The sequence below is a fragment of the Artemia sp. Qi Xiang Cuo genome, chromosome 4 (assembly GCF_049724085.1).
Source record: "Artemia sp. Qi Xiang Cuo chromosome 4, ASM4972408v1, whole genome shotgun sequence".
In the NCBI taxonomy this organism is placed as follows: domain Eukaryota; kingdom Metazoa; phylum Arthropoda; class Branchiopoda; order Anostraca; family Artemiidae; genus Artemia; species Artemia sp. Qi Xiang Cuo.
In genome coordinates, this window is record NC_142797.1 from 80,273,217 (window position 1) to 80,286,701 (window position 13,485).

Genomic DNA, 13,485 nt, shown 5'->3' on the forward strand with positions numbered 1-13,485 from the left:
GGCGGAAGGGAATTTTTCATGAAGGGTGTGCCAGATTTCCCAGTATTATTTAAAAAACGAAAAGAAATTAAATTAAAAACAAGTTTTTCCAACAGAGAGTAAGGAGCAACATCAAAACTTAAAACGAAAAAACAATTATTATTTATGTAAGGGGCTTCACCCCTTCAACAATACCAGGCTCATTATGCTAAAGTTGTCTTAGTACTTTGAAAAGAGCTATTTATTCTAATTAAACGGTCTTTGTGATTCAGGAGTCATCCTTAAAGAATTTGAACAAAATTTGAACTTAAGTGTAAAAAGCGACGTATTGACGAGGGGGTGAACCCCAACATATACGTAATATATTTCTGTTCTGTTTAAGTTTTAATTTTGCTCCTTACTTTCAGTTGAAAAAACTAGGTGTTTAATTTAATCTCTACATACATAGAATTGGCATGCTTCAACCGGGGAATAAAATTATTTGCATTGTTCTGTTATAAACACAGTTTCGTCGGTTTCCCAGAAAGGGCAAACTGTAGTCTTTTTTCCTGTGTTCATTTTCTTAAGGCCAAGCCTAAGTAATATTCAATGTAAAAATCATAAAAAATATTTTAATTCAATATTAAAGCCATATGTGTAAGCTAAATGTTATTTCGAAATTTATTAAAAAAATTTTTGTTTAATATTCTATTTTATTTTTTATTCGAGATTTGATGCTAATGAGGGAGTTTGTTTGGATATTGACGAATGTGAAGAGTCAAATGCTTGTGGAGCAGAACCTGCCTCATGCATTAATCAGCCCGGATATTTCGAGTGTAGTTGTCCTATAGGTTTTCTACCGTACCTTGGAGGATGCATTGGTAAGACTATTACTTTTTCTCTAGATGAAAAATTACTTTTTATGAAGGAGGGCTTATGATTTCTCTACAATTATGTTTTCTGTACAAAATAATTATTACATTTTACAGGGGACGGGGTTCTAGATTCATTATATAATCCTAGATTCATAAGACAGATTAAAACCTAGTCTACTCAACATAAGAACTACCAATAATTTTAAGAAGAAATAAGAATATTCCTGGTTGAAGAAACAAGAAGATTTCTTATAATAATGAAAAGTTTCATAGTTGATTATTAATTGTTTTGCATATAGAAAAAGAAATGCATAAAACCATATTTTTAATTTATTTTTGAGTATTTTTTGTACCATTTAAATATATTTTATCTCTATTTTTATATATCGGTAGAACATTGTTGAATTCCTTGTTTTCTTCATTATTATTATTTTTCTTTGTTTCCCTTTGTAAGCCAAATTTTACACTAGAAAGATTTTTCCAAAGGAAGATAGTCTACAGAAACAATTGTCTTTAGAGGAAGGGGACTCTGTGTTGAGGATGGATATTGGCTAGATATTGTCAGTTCTCTTACTAAATGGGCAAGATTTGTGAATGATATACAAAACAAATTTAAATTTTGGGCAAGGTAGAAGCCCTTGGACTCACGAACATTAAAAATACAAGTAAATAGTCAGCTCACTACAAAATAACTACCAATAATATGTTTTATCTGAAGGTTATTCACATGAATTTTTGTATGAATATTATTTTCTGAATTGTTCTTATTAACGTTACGTTTTTCTGTCAAATAACACGAAGTAATTTTTTTGATTGCCTTTTGTTGAGGTTAATACAAGTAAAATTGGGGTAGAGATCTGTTCCTTCAGGTTTTGTTCCTTCAGGTCAGCACGAAATTTTAGTATTGTGAAAGTAGATTTCATTGTACAAGGATAGTTTATACTGATAGATAGAGTTTTTGTGTTATTAGATGGGGTTTCAGATGATAGGAAAAACAGTGCAAATTGTTGGGGTTTGTAACAATAGAATATATCCATTCCCTTTTGGGTCTACGGGCTCTAAAAAAAACAGTGCTAGCGACAGTGATCTAAAATTAAGCTTTTGAAAAAATCTTTAGAAATTTTAAAGATATAAATTCAAGTAACCAAATTACTTAATCACTGCAGATTTTTCCTCTGCATTCGTGCGACTCTTCACTGTGACTTTGTTTTTACTTTGAAACTAAATTTCCATAGAATAAAAATGGGGTCAAATAACAATAAGCATTGCCAAATACTAATGTCACTACGATGCAATTGGTTTTTTTTCGATGATACTGTTACTATTTGCAAAAAAAAATGGATGGCTATTTAAATTTAAATATTAAATTATATAATTAAATAGTCGTTTTTAGCCATTAAAAACAACATTAAAGGCTATTTTTCTTTTCTTTACAAGTTGAATAAAGTTACTTATTCCGTAATTGAAGTACTTTTTTTTTGTTTTAGATATAAAGGTTTCAGCCATAGATCCTTGTTCCAAGGAAGAAAATGCTGCTCAGTGTCTTCTTCTTGGTGCCACTTGCAGTAAGGACTTGTCTTTGGGCTTTTTTAGCTGTAGATGCCAGTTTCCAATGGTTCCATCGCCGAAGGGATGTATCTCCATTCTAGAACAAGAACTAGTCTCAACAAAAGTGTACCAGTTGGAGCTCAGTGGTGTTGAGTGGTCAGATTCCTTTGTGACTATCAAATCTTTAGAATCCCTACTGCTTATTGAAAAAATTACAACATGGGTAATTATTTTGTTCTGTCTCAAATTTTTCTCTCCAGCTAACTCTATCAGTTTAAATTTGGCTTGTTGATTAAATCTGTAAACTAATGCAGTAGTTTTTTGTAATGAGCGGGAAAAAGAAATGATTCGGGCTAAAAATAATATAAACTACAAAACGAGAACTTGGACATCAATATATATGTAAGAAAAAACTTGATTTTTATTTTGATTCCAGACATAGAAAATTCTTTAAGTTTGAAACAACCTATCTGAAGCTACAAGCCTGAAAGATTTTACCTGATTCCAAAAAATGGGAAAAGACCCCTTAAAAGGCAAGTGACAATGAAAATTATACCATCAACTTCAGCATATCATATTGTTTTACTTTAGAGGTTTTAATATTCTACCTTAAAAAAATGTTGTATTTTGCATTTTTTTTTTCGGAAAAGAAATATCCCGGTTGCGTATTTGTTTATTTGTTATTTTTATTATATGTCTGAAACACAATAAATCTGGATATGAATAATAATCATAGAAATTTACCATATGATTACCATAATAATCATAGAAATTTAAAAGAAACACTTCCTCTCAAGCAGCCAAGTCAACGTAGATCAAGATTCAACATATGTCTGAACTCCGGTAAATCTGGACTTGAACAATTACCAAAGGAATTTAAACAGAGACACTTCCTCATAAGAAGCAAAGGCAACAAAGATCAAGATTATGGATATTTCTGTACATAGATAAATCTGGATATGAATTGACACAAATAAAAAATAAACTTAACCAAACCAAACCAATCCAAAATAGTCGTCATCGGCAGCTTTAAACCATTAACCAAACCGAGACCAACTATAAAAAATTGCAACTTATAATTTTAGTCTCAGGGACAAGCATGTCAGGATAATTAGAAATTATAAAACGAAAACACACCATAGTTTAATAAGGAAACTCAAACAGTAGGAAAGAAACTAAACCCAAAGCAGAAAATAAATTCTAATAATTGTGAATCTGTAGACTTTGATGTGTTTTTTCTAAAATTGAAGTTGTCAAAATATAAAATATTTGAGAATTATAATTATTTCGAAATTTAGTAAGTTTCATGAAAGAATTGAATGCTAGGGGTAGTCAATCCTTACAATCCAAATTCTTAAGATACTAAAGCTTGACATTTGTTGAGATTTTTGAACACTGAAAACTTTGAAGTTCCGAATTGTAAAAATTAGAAGTATTAGAATTCTTAAATTAACATAAAGTTGTGTTTTTTAAGATATAAAATCATTGAATGGTGGAGCGCCAAAAATTTTAAGTCGTAAAATGCTGAAATTGACAAAAAATTTGTATTGCTAGAAGTATGTAGATTCTGAATTGTTGATTTTTGTAAATTAAAGTGTAAGAGGTATAGCACTTTGAAACTTGTTGAGATTATTAAAATGCTAAGTCTTCGAGTTTTAGAATTGTATATATATATATATATATATATATATATATATATATATATATATATATATATATATATATATATATATATATATATATATATATATATATATATATATATATATATATATATATATATATATATATATATATATATATATATATATATATATATATATATATATATATATATATATATATATATATATATATATATACTATGTGTGAGTCTTGTTCTTTCAGTTTAACACTGTCTTGAAGGATCAACTTATATTCAGCATCAGTCGCCTAGATGTTAGCGTTTGTCAAGTGATTTCCTTAATTGAAAGCAGTAGTGGAGGAGTTGAAGCTAAAGTCTCCTTGACGCTTAGTGACTTTTCAGTATTGGATTTAATTTTAGAATTGACCGTACCAGGAGTAGACGTTTCAATTAAGACTTCTAGCTTCATTTCAGATAAAGGTAAGACATATAGGTTTCATCTTATATTACCTCTCTTGATGTAAACTGTTTTTTTTTTACCAATGCCAAATATGAGAAATCTTGCTGGGAAATTTTTGAAAAATAAACGAAATTTTAGAATATTTCAGGGAAAAGAGCATCTTTCTTTCCTAATCATTTGACCAGGAAGTCTTCCACTCACTGCTTACCGAAAATGGTGTTTTAATTCTATTTATATTATAGGGACACCTTATTGCGTTTGGTGTTATTCACATATTATTTTGAAATTTGTATGAAAATTCATAGCACTGAAAAAACTGTCAATTTTCTTAGGGTTCGAAAGAGAGTTTCTTTCCGCCACTTTTTGAGTAGGGTAGAAAATTTGTTTCTGCAATAATTACATTTATTATGTAGAATATTTAAGGTAGTTTATTAGTTGAATTGCCTTATTAACATTGCTTATACATTGCTATTTTCTATATTGCATAAGATTGTATTAACGTCGTTTAAAATTAATATGTTATATGTAGTATGTGTGTAATATGTTACATGTAACATGTTATATGTAACATGCAGTATTTAATAATTATAGAAAATTTGTTTCTGCAATAATTATATTTATTATATAAAATCTTCTATTATATAAAGTATTGTTAAACGCATCGATTTGTAGTATAATAGCTTCTCTTCTTAATATTAAAAACTATCAGCACAAAAAACGAGAAAGAGATGATAATACTGAATAACAAATGCTCTTCTACGCATCGAACTTATAGACATTTCATCCTTTTGGGCGAAGAAACCTGAGTCCCGTGCTATTAATCTTAATTACTTTTTTGTATAATTCATGTTATAATATTTAAAGTAGTTTATTAGTTGAATTGCCTTATTAACATTGCTTATACATTGCTATTTTCTATATTGCATAAGATTGTATTAAACGTCGTTTAAAATTAATATGTTATATGTAGTATGTGTGTAATATGTTACATGTAACATGTTATATGTAATATGTAACATGCAATATTTAATATGTAGCCTGAATGTATTTAACTAGTTTGTTTTTAGTGATACAAATTGATGCAAGCCTTTGTACTGATGATACATGTTCACCTGGACAACTTTGCACAGTCCTAGCCAATGAAATAGGACTCCAGTGTAAATGTTCTTTTCCACAAACTGTAATCAAAGGAACTTGCGAATTAGGTAAGAACTATTAATTATTATTATCATTATCATTTGTGATTTAGTGTTATAATAATTGATAGCTTAAAACAAAGAAACAAAGCTTAATAACAACACATTATGTTATTATAGAAATTTATAGAAAAGGTCTCAAACAAATATTGATAACAAAGAAACAAACTTTTATGATATCAAATTATGATATATACAATTCACTAAGTATTACAAGATTCATGTTGAAAAAAGAAATACAATTACTTAAAAGATAGCTAAAACAAAACGCATTGACAAAAAAAGAACAAGAAGGTTGTTACATTTGCTATAAGGGAGCTCAAAAATACTTAAATACAAACTTTAGTGGAAACCAAAGGCTATTTGCAACATACATTTAATACATTTAATGCAAGATACATTTAATACATTTAATGCAAGATACATTTAATATCTGCTAAACATTTTCAACGTTCTAGTGATCTTCTGTCGCAGCATCCTTTCATTACTTTTATAAATGTCTATTTCTTCTGGTATTGTACCTCAACAGTTTTGTATTGCCCAGATAACGCCTATACCCAAAAAAGGGATACATCTCGATGATTGTCGATAGTATCGGCCTATAAACATTTCTTGTGCTTCTTTTAAAATATTTGAGTCTATTATTTTTAGAGTTCTCTGCCTGCGCATCAGTTCAGTTTTCAGATCGTAAGTGTGCTTAATCGTAAGTGTGCTCTTTTTTCCCTTTTCAAAATTTTTTTTCTATGCACACTGGATATAGCCCGAGCATTTAATTCACGTATTTTTGCCCAGATTTTGGTAAAATCTATAAAGAGAAGGGTATACTTCTCAGTTATAAAATGTCTTCGATACATATATAAATATCTTCTTGCCAAAACGAAGTGTGGCTAAGAGCTTTTTAATGTGCTGAAGCGCATTAGACAAGGAGGTCTTACCTCCCCCACGCTTTTTATTAGTTCCCTTATTCCATCCCTAAGTGATATTGAGTCCACCTGTATTTACAGTCGTTTAGAGGTGTCATTACTTACGTATGCGGGTAATATCCTGAATATGAGTTGCACACACTTTGGTTTTTAGAGCACTTTATCGAAGTTAGAACTATACACGTAAAGATTGAGGCGTTGAGGAGGCGACAGCCTCTTTCATACACAGAATAATTTCTGTTCGTTTTAAGTTTTAATGTTGCTTCTTACTTTCAGTTGAAAAAACTTGTTTTTATTATACAACTCTATCAAGAATGTATTTAAAAGTTGACACGAAAATACGCTTTCCAGATATCAGTACTTTTCATCTTAGAACAATAATTGTATATACTTCTTTTTTAGACCCAATTCTTTCTACATTTGTTGAGCAGAAAATTTCAATTCAACTGACTAATCAATGGATTTCTGACTACAACGACCCAACATCTGCAGGATATATCACCCTAATTACTGCGATTGATTTAGCGGTAAGTATCAAACAATTCGTGGTAACGAACTGTAAGTAAGGAGCGACCCGGCTCAATGGTAACCGAAACTCTAAAAAACGGAATTTTTTAGCGTAAAGAGCGAGGCGTTGAGGAGGGGACAGCCCCTTTCACATACGGAATAATTTCTGTTCGTTTTAAGTTTTAAGGTCGCTCCTTACTTTCAGTTTTAAAAACTTGTTTTTTTTATTTAATGTCCTTCAAAATTAATCAATGGTTGCGTAGAGTAGAATGTTTGATTTGTAACAAATACATAAATAAATGTAATAAAACAGCGCATAGGCCTGGAGGCATACTGTAGCGCTGAAATTCTGGCCAAAGAAAATACACAGTCAAGTTTTCTAACTTCTAACTAAATTTTCTAACTAATTTTTACAACAACGAAAAGGAAAACCATAATAAACAAAATGCTTAACGTGTCGTAAGATATTTCTTCACCAGTCTTAGAAAATGTCGCTTGTTGCTGCATTCTCGAACTGATGCTGGAATTGAGTTCCAGATTTTTGTAAAGATGCTGAATCCTGCTTTCTTTATTGGGAAAATTTCGCACGAAAAGTCTGAACGATGTGCAGTAGGATAATTATGAAATTGAGAATTAGTTGAAAAAATGCCGGAAAATTTTTCAGGTAAATTACTATCTTGATAATGACAAATACTAGATACGGAAATGCTATAGTGACTAATACTAGATATGGAAATTAAATAAAGTTGGTCCAAAGAACAAATTCCAGAAGTCCCGTATAGGTGTCTAACTGTATATCTGCAATCAACGTTAAAATGAATCCTCATTGCTTTATTCTGAAACATTTGGAGAGATTTGAAAACAGACGAAAAGGTAGATACCCATACCGAAATGCAATAGAGAAAATATGGGTGGACGAAAGAATAATAAATAGATTTTAGAATAGCCTTAGGAAAGAAATGACGAAGACGGATAGCATGCCAATATTTCGGGAAGTTTTTAACGATAGTGTTTTAAGATATTTATGAAATGAAAAATTTTCATCTAAAATAATCCCAAGATATTTAAACTGATCTACCTGTTTTAATTCAAGACCATTCAAGAAAAGAGAGAAGCTATCTGACACTACTGATCCAGTTCAAGAAAATAACATATATTGGCATTTTTTTCATTAAGAAAAACCAACTAAGAGAAAAATATCAATGAAAAAAAAAAACAAACGAGACTGCGGCCAGTGGAGAGAAAAGAAAAGACAAATGCAAAACAACGCGGATATTTCACCTGTATCTCAAACAAGGAATCTTCAGCACGAAAGACAGAAGAAGAACAAGATAAAAAAAAACACGTTAAAGCTAAAAAACCAATAAAACCACCACCAAAACAAAAAATATACAATTGGCGCAAACTGATCCACGTAGGGAAAAGATGCTAATATGGAGTTACTTCAGTGGGAACACCAGAGCAACTGCGGAAAAATAAAAAAATGGAAATTAATTTAACTATTCTGTTGCGAAATAATCCTTTTATTGGATATTATTGAAGCAATTCGTTTTGGTCTAGCAGGTAAAACAGTCCCCTGGTGAGTATTTATAATCTTAATTCCCTTATTGACTGTTGATTCACTCTTTAGAAGATTATCATAAATTGGGTCAATATTTAAACTACATATGTCCCTATTTATTGAAAGGTTCGCAAATATATGTTTTTTAATTTCAATGGCTTCTCTCGCCCATTGAGTGTACCCCTTATAATTTGAAATAGCTAAGGCCTCATCAAATTGTACAAAATGATCTGGTTGAAACCAAATATGTTCTGCTAAGGCTGAAACAAAAGTTTCTGGAGGCTTGCTTAACTGTAGGGTTTTTTCTATTTAATTTCGGTTTTTCTATTGAATTTAATAGCTTGCGTGGAAAACCATGAGACATAAGTTTAGAAAGAAGCAACGAATGATATACGTTGTCAAACGCCTTGGCGACATCAAGAAAAATCGCCAAAGCGTGTTGACCTTCATCTAGTGAATCAGTAATAGCATGGCAGCGGGCTAGCACTGCCTAAGTAAATAACGATGTAGTCACAATGTGTTTTTTTTCTTCGACAGGCACTTTGTATCGAAGGAGTTGTCGTAGAAACTTCGAAAAGGGCTCATTCGATTGGAAATTCAAGTGAATAGTGCCCTTTTTAATAATCGAAAGCGATTGGAGGGCAACTAGCCTCCCCCCGCGCCCATCATTCCCCCAAACACATCCAATCAAAATTTTGAGATAGCCATTTTGTTCAGCGTAATTGAATTCCAGATAGAAAATAACTTTTTGAGGAGGACACTCCGCCGCAACCCTCAGGGCAAGGGTTTTAAGTTATGGCAACTAACACCCTTTCCATGCCCACCATTTCCTAAAACATATCCATTCCAAACTTTTATATAACCATTTTGTTCCACGCAGTTTAAAGTTCAGGAAATTATACCATTGAGCAGAAACTCTCCCCACAGTCTTCATGGCAACTGTTATACGTTATGTCCTGGGGGCATATAAGGTTTTTATTGAAATCTTTGTCGTAGAAGCTTGAAAAAGGGCTCATTCGATTGGAAATTCAAAGGGCTAGTGCCCTTTTTAATAGTCGAAAGGGATTTGAGGGCAATTAACCCCCCTCTCACGCCCACCTTTTCCCTAAACACATCCTATTAAAATTTTTAGATAGCCATTTAGTTAACGTAGTTGAAAGTTTTGGAAATTAGGTTTTTAAAGATGACAACCCATCCCCTCCACTACCCCCAGGGCATGGGCTGTAAGTTATGCCCTGAAAGCATGTAAGGTTTTTATAGAAAGCGATGTTGTAAAAACATCAAAAAGGCTCATTCAATTGAAAATTGAAAGGGCTAGTGCCCTTTTAGTACTCGAAAGTGAATGAAGGGCAACTAAACCCCCTCTCACGCCCACCATTGCCCTAAACACATCCAATCAAAATTTTGAGATATCAATTTTGTTCAACGTAGTCAAAATTTCTGGAAATTAGGTCTTTTAGGAAGATAACCCCATCAGAACCCTCAGTGGAAGGGTTGTAAGTTATGCCCTGGGGGCATATAAGGTTTATATAGAAAGTCGTTGTAAAAATTTCAAAAGGGGCTCATTTATTTGAAATTGAAATTGCCCTTTTTAATAGTCGAAAGTGACTGGGGAGTAATTAACCCCCCTCTCACGCCCACCATTGTCCCAAACTTTTTAAATCAAATTTTAGAGATAGCTATTTTGTTCAACGTAGTTGAAAGTAAAGTACAAATTATGTTCTGACCTTGGGAAGGCAGAGGGGTTTTGAGATCTACTCTTGTTCTGCTCGTGTTGAGTTTGACTTTGGTATTTATCATAATTTCTGTTCATTTTGGGTTTAGTTTATTTATCGATGCTGATTTGTGATAGTTTCAAGCTTGGTAGATTATTTGATTTTATTTTTGCTCATTTTTTATTGAATGGAGTTCTTTACTTTTCTTTGAAAAACTTATTTTGTGGAAATTTTTTTTTTTTAATTAATTTAGTAAAAGCTCATGAATTGCCTGTTCCTTTTATAAAACCATATTGAGACTTGTGTAATATCTTACTATCAAATAAATATTTTTGTAATTGACTATTTGCAAATTTTTCCAAAATTTTGCTGAAAATCGAAAGTCGAAAAATGCCTCTATAATCTGAAGGGTCAGTTGAACTCCCACCTTTAGGTAATGCTATAATATTTGCTGTTTTTTTAAAGCTCAGGAAAAAGCCCATGCATAAGTGATAGACTAAAAATATGTGCCATCAAGGGTGAAATGTTTGACTCTCTTTGCTTTACGGTTTTAGCCAAAAATTCGTCCTTAGAAAAACTCCTTTTAAGCTTCAGAATAACTTTTTCAATCTCATGAGGCACAGTCTCAGAAAAAGAAAACGAATTTCTGCATGTTGCTCATTAACTGGAACAAAAGCGGTATTCAGTTGAATATTCATAGTCGATGCAAGTCTAGAACCAATATTACTGAAATAATCCCAAAAAGCATTTAAAATTTAATTTGGCTCTGTAACATTTTCACCATTTAAACAAGGCAATTAACACTAGTACTTTTACGACTGTGAGGACATATCTTTTCATTTATCAATTGCCATGTCTTTCTCATATCTGATTTATACTCCAAAAAATTTCTCTTATAATATTTTCTCTTCTAATCTCTGATAATTTAATTTAGCTTATTCCTATAAACTCTGAATTTTTCAAACGACTACGGTGTCTGTAATTTTAAATAATTCTCAAAATTTTCTATTTTTATGTTTTAACGATGTCAAAATACCTTCAGTAACCCATGGGTCAAATTTCTACGCAAACTTCCCATGCAAAACTCACGTTGAAGAAGCCCGTTCCCGCAGTCGCATCATTTGATCAATAAAATCTGAAAACGCCGCATTTGCGTCATCTGAGCCATAAACCGAACTCCAATCATGATCACCAATTAAATGACGTAGGACTTTACAATTAATCCATGTATATCGCTTTTTTGAATTATCCATTGTTGAATCTCGAAGTTGTTTATTATTATTATTTAAATTTAAAAGAACACACACTGGAAAATGATCTGATATATCAGACAAAATTACTGACAATTTTTCAGCATCAAATAAAACAGGAGAGAAAAATATATTATCTATTAATGTAGCTGTGTAATCTTCTCGGCAGAGAAATACTTGGAAGAAAACTAGAACACAACATCATGCTTAAAAACTCCTTATTATTTCCAACATCGAGATTCAAAAGATCAAAAGATCACCCGAAATAATAACAGGTTTTTTCAACGCTTCCAGATTTTTCAACATCGGTTCAAAAACTTCAAAAAATCTTTTTGGGTTACCCGACGGAGGTCCATAAACAGACCAGAAAATAAATTTTTGGGTCTGTTATAATATAATAATAAATTATTTTTTTTGTGAAACTTCAACAAAAATAGTCTCACAGAACCCTTCATCAAATACAGACAAATCACTGAGAATACTAAAAGACCACTCATCACTAATATACAGCATATGACCTCCTCTCGCGTTCTGACACCTTGTACGTGAAATACACTTCATCCCAGGCAGATCGCATATTGTAAGGGGTGTATTAGCAGACAAAAAAGTTTCGCAAAATTCAGCAATGTCTATAGGACTAGATGCAAGCAAGAGCTTCAGTTCATTGAATGCACTTTGAAGCCCCTGGGCATTTATATTTAATGATTGGATCGAAAAGTCACAATTTTTGGTTTTATCAAATAGAGTATCGCCTGAAGAATATCGCCTGAAGAATAATCAAATTCAGGTAGATTATTTACATAAGGCATATCTTTATCACTTCCGGTAGCTTAATTTAGAATATTATCTAATTTAAAACGAAAATCAACAAAACACTAAAAACGATCCATAAACCAAAAATAAAAGAAAATAAAAATCTACAACTTCATAGTTTAAACGACAGGTTCATATGACACATTGCGAATCTGAACTACGTTGGAAATCGTTTTACACGGAATGATTTGCGAACCGCACTTGACATAAACCACACCTCGTAAAGTCCATACATTTTCAATTCAAACTTATTGCGTGCAAGCTTGTAGATTTCTCGCCTTTCCCTGGTTAGAGCCTCATTTACATAGATTCGGGAACCTTTCAAATTTTTGCGATTGTGCAAGATTTCATCTGCAGATGCCTCAGTAAAAAATGTAAGTTCAATCGGAGTTTTTATTTCCGAGGCACCTCCCAAACACCTTGCACCCTTGACAACGGATTTATCAAGATTGAGTCCCATTTCACTGTTAAGTCGAGCTAATACTTTCCCACCAAGGTGAGGTAAATCACGCACGGGAGAGTATATCCCAGATACAATGACCTTAGTTAGTAGAGAAGACTAGTTTGATATCATCCAGCTTAATTTCAAGCTTTTGGAGCTTTGGGCCATTTTGGACAATTCTTGATCGCAAATGCCCAAGTGATTTCTCAATCAGTTCAAATTTACACTTGATTTGTACATGAATCGCCTCATAGACAGCTTGCGTAACAGTATCAAGAAAATCTGACTTAATCTGTGTCACCGAAGAACTCCCTAATCTATTGCACTGGTCTTCCAATCTCCTACGAATTTCATCCTGTTTACGTCACGAAAGTTTACAATTTCTGACTGCATCAAGTTAACCGACTAAAATAACTCTTCGGCTAAACCTTCCGAGTCCTCCGTACAAAGCCTTATCGCTCACTTAAAATTTTTTCTTCCTTCTCTCAGCGCTTCTTCATATTTCTCTACGTACGCCCGTATATTCTCTGACGTCACTATCTTAATTTCGTCAGTTCTGTAATAGCAAACTTCATAATGACTTCGGTCATCTTTGACAGGCATCACCCGCGTA

The 13,485-nt window shown here is 32.1% G+C and overlaps 2 protein-coding genes across 2 annotated transcripts in view; both read left to right on the top strand.

Moving 5' to 3' along the window:
* Window positions 1-6,362, top strand: part of LOC148953479 (uncharacterized) — a 10,199-nt gene extending 3,837 nt beyond the window's left edge. The window contains exons 2-6 of the mRNA XM_089087974.1: window positions 688-839; window positions 2,321-2,604; window positions 4,269-4,485; window positions 5,533-5,670; window positions 6,313-6,362. Of these exons, the coding sequence (XP_088944100.1) occupies window positions 688-839; window positions 2,321-2,604; window positions 4,269-4,485; window positions 5,533-5,670; window positions 6,313-6,362 (841 nt within the window). The remainder of the gene's footprint in view (window positions 1-687; window positions 840-2,320; window positions 2,605-4,268; window positions 4,486-5,532; window positions 5,671-6,312) is intronic.
* Window positions 6,363-6,995: 633 nt separating this feature from the next.
* LOC148953480 (uncharacterized) overlaps window positions 6,996-13,485 on the top strand; it is a 55,401-nt gene continuing 48,911 nt past the window's right edge. The window contains exon 1 of the mRNA XM_089087975.1: window positions 6,996-7,111. The gene's annotated coding sequence lies outside the window, so the exon portion shown is untranslated. The remainder of the gene's footprint in view (window positions 7,112-13,485) is intronic.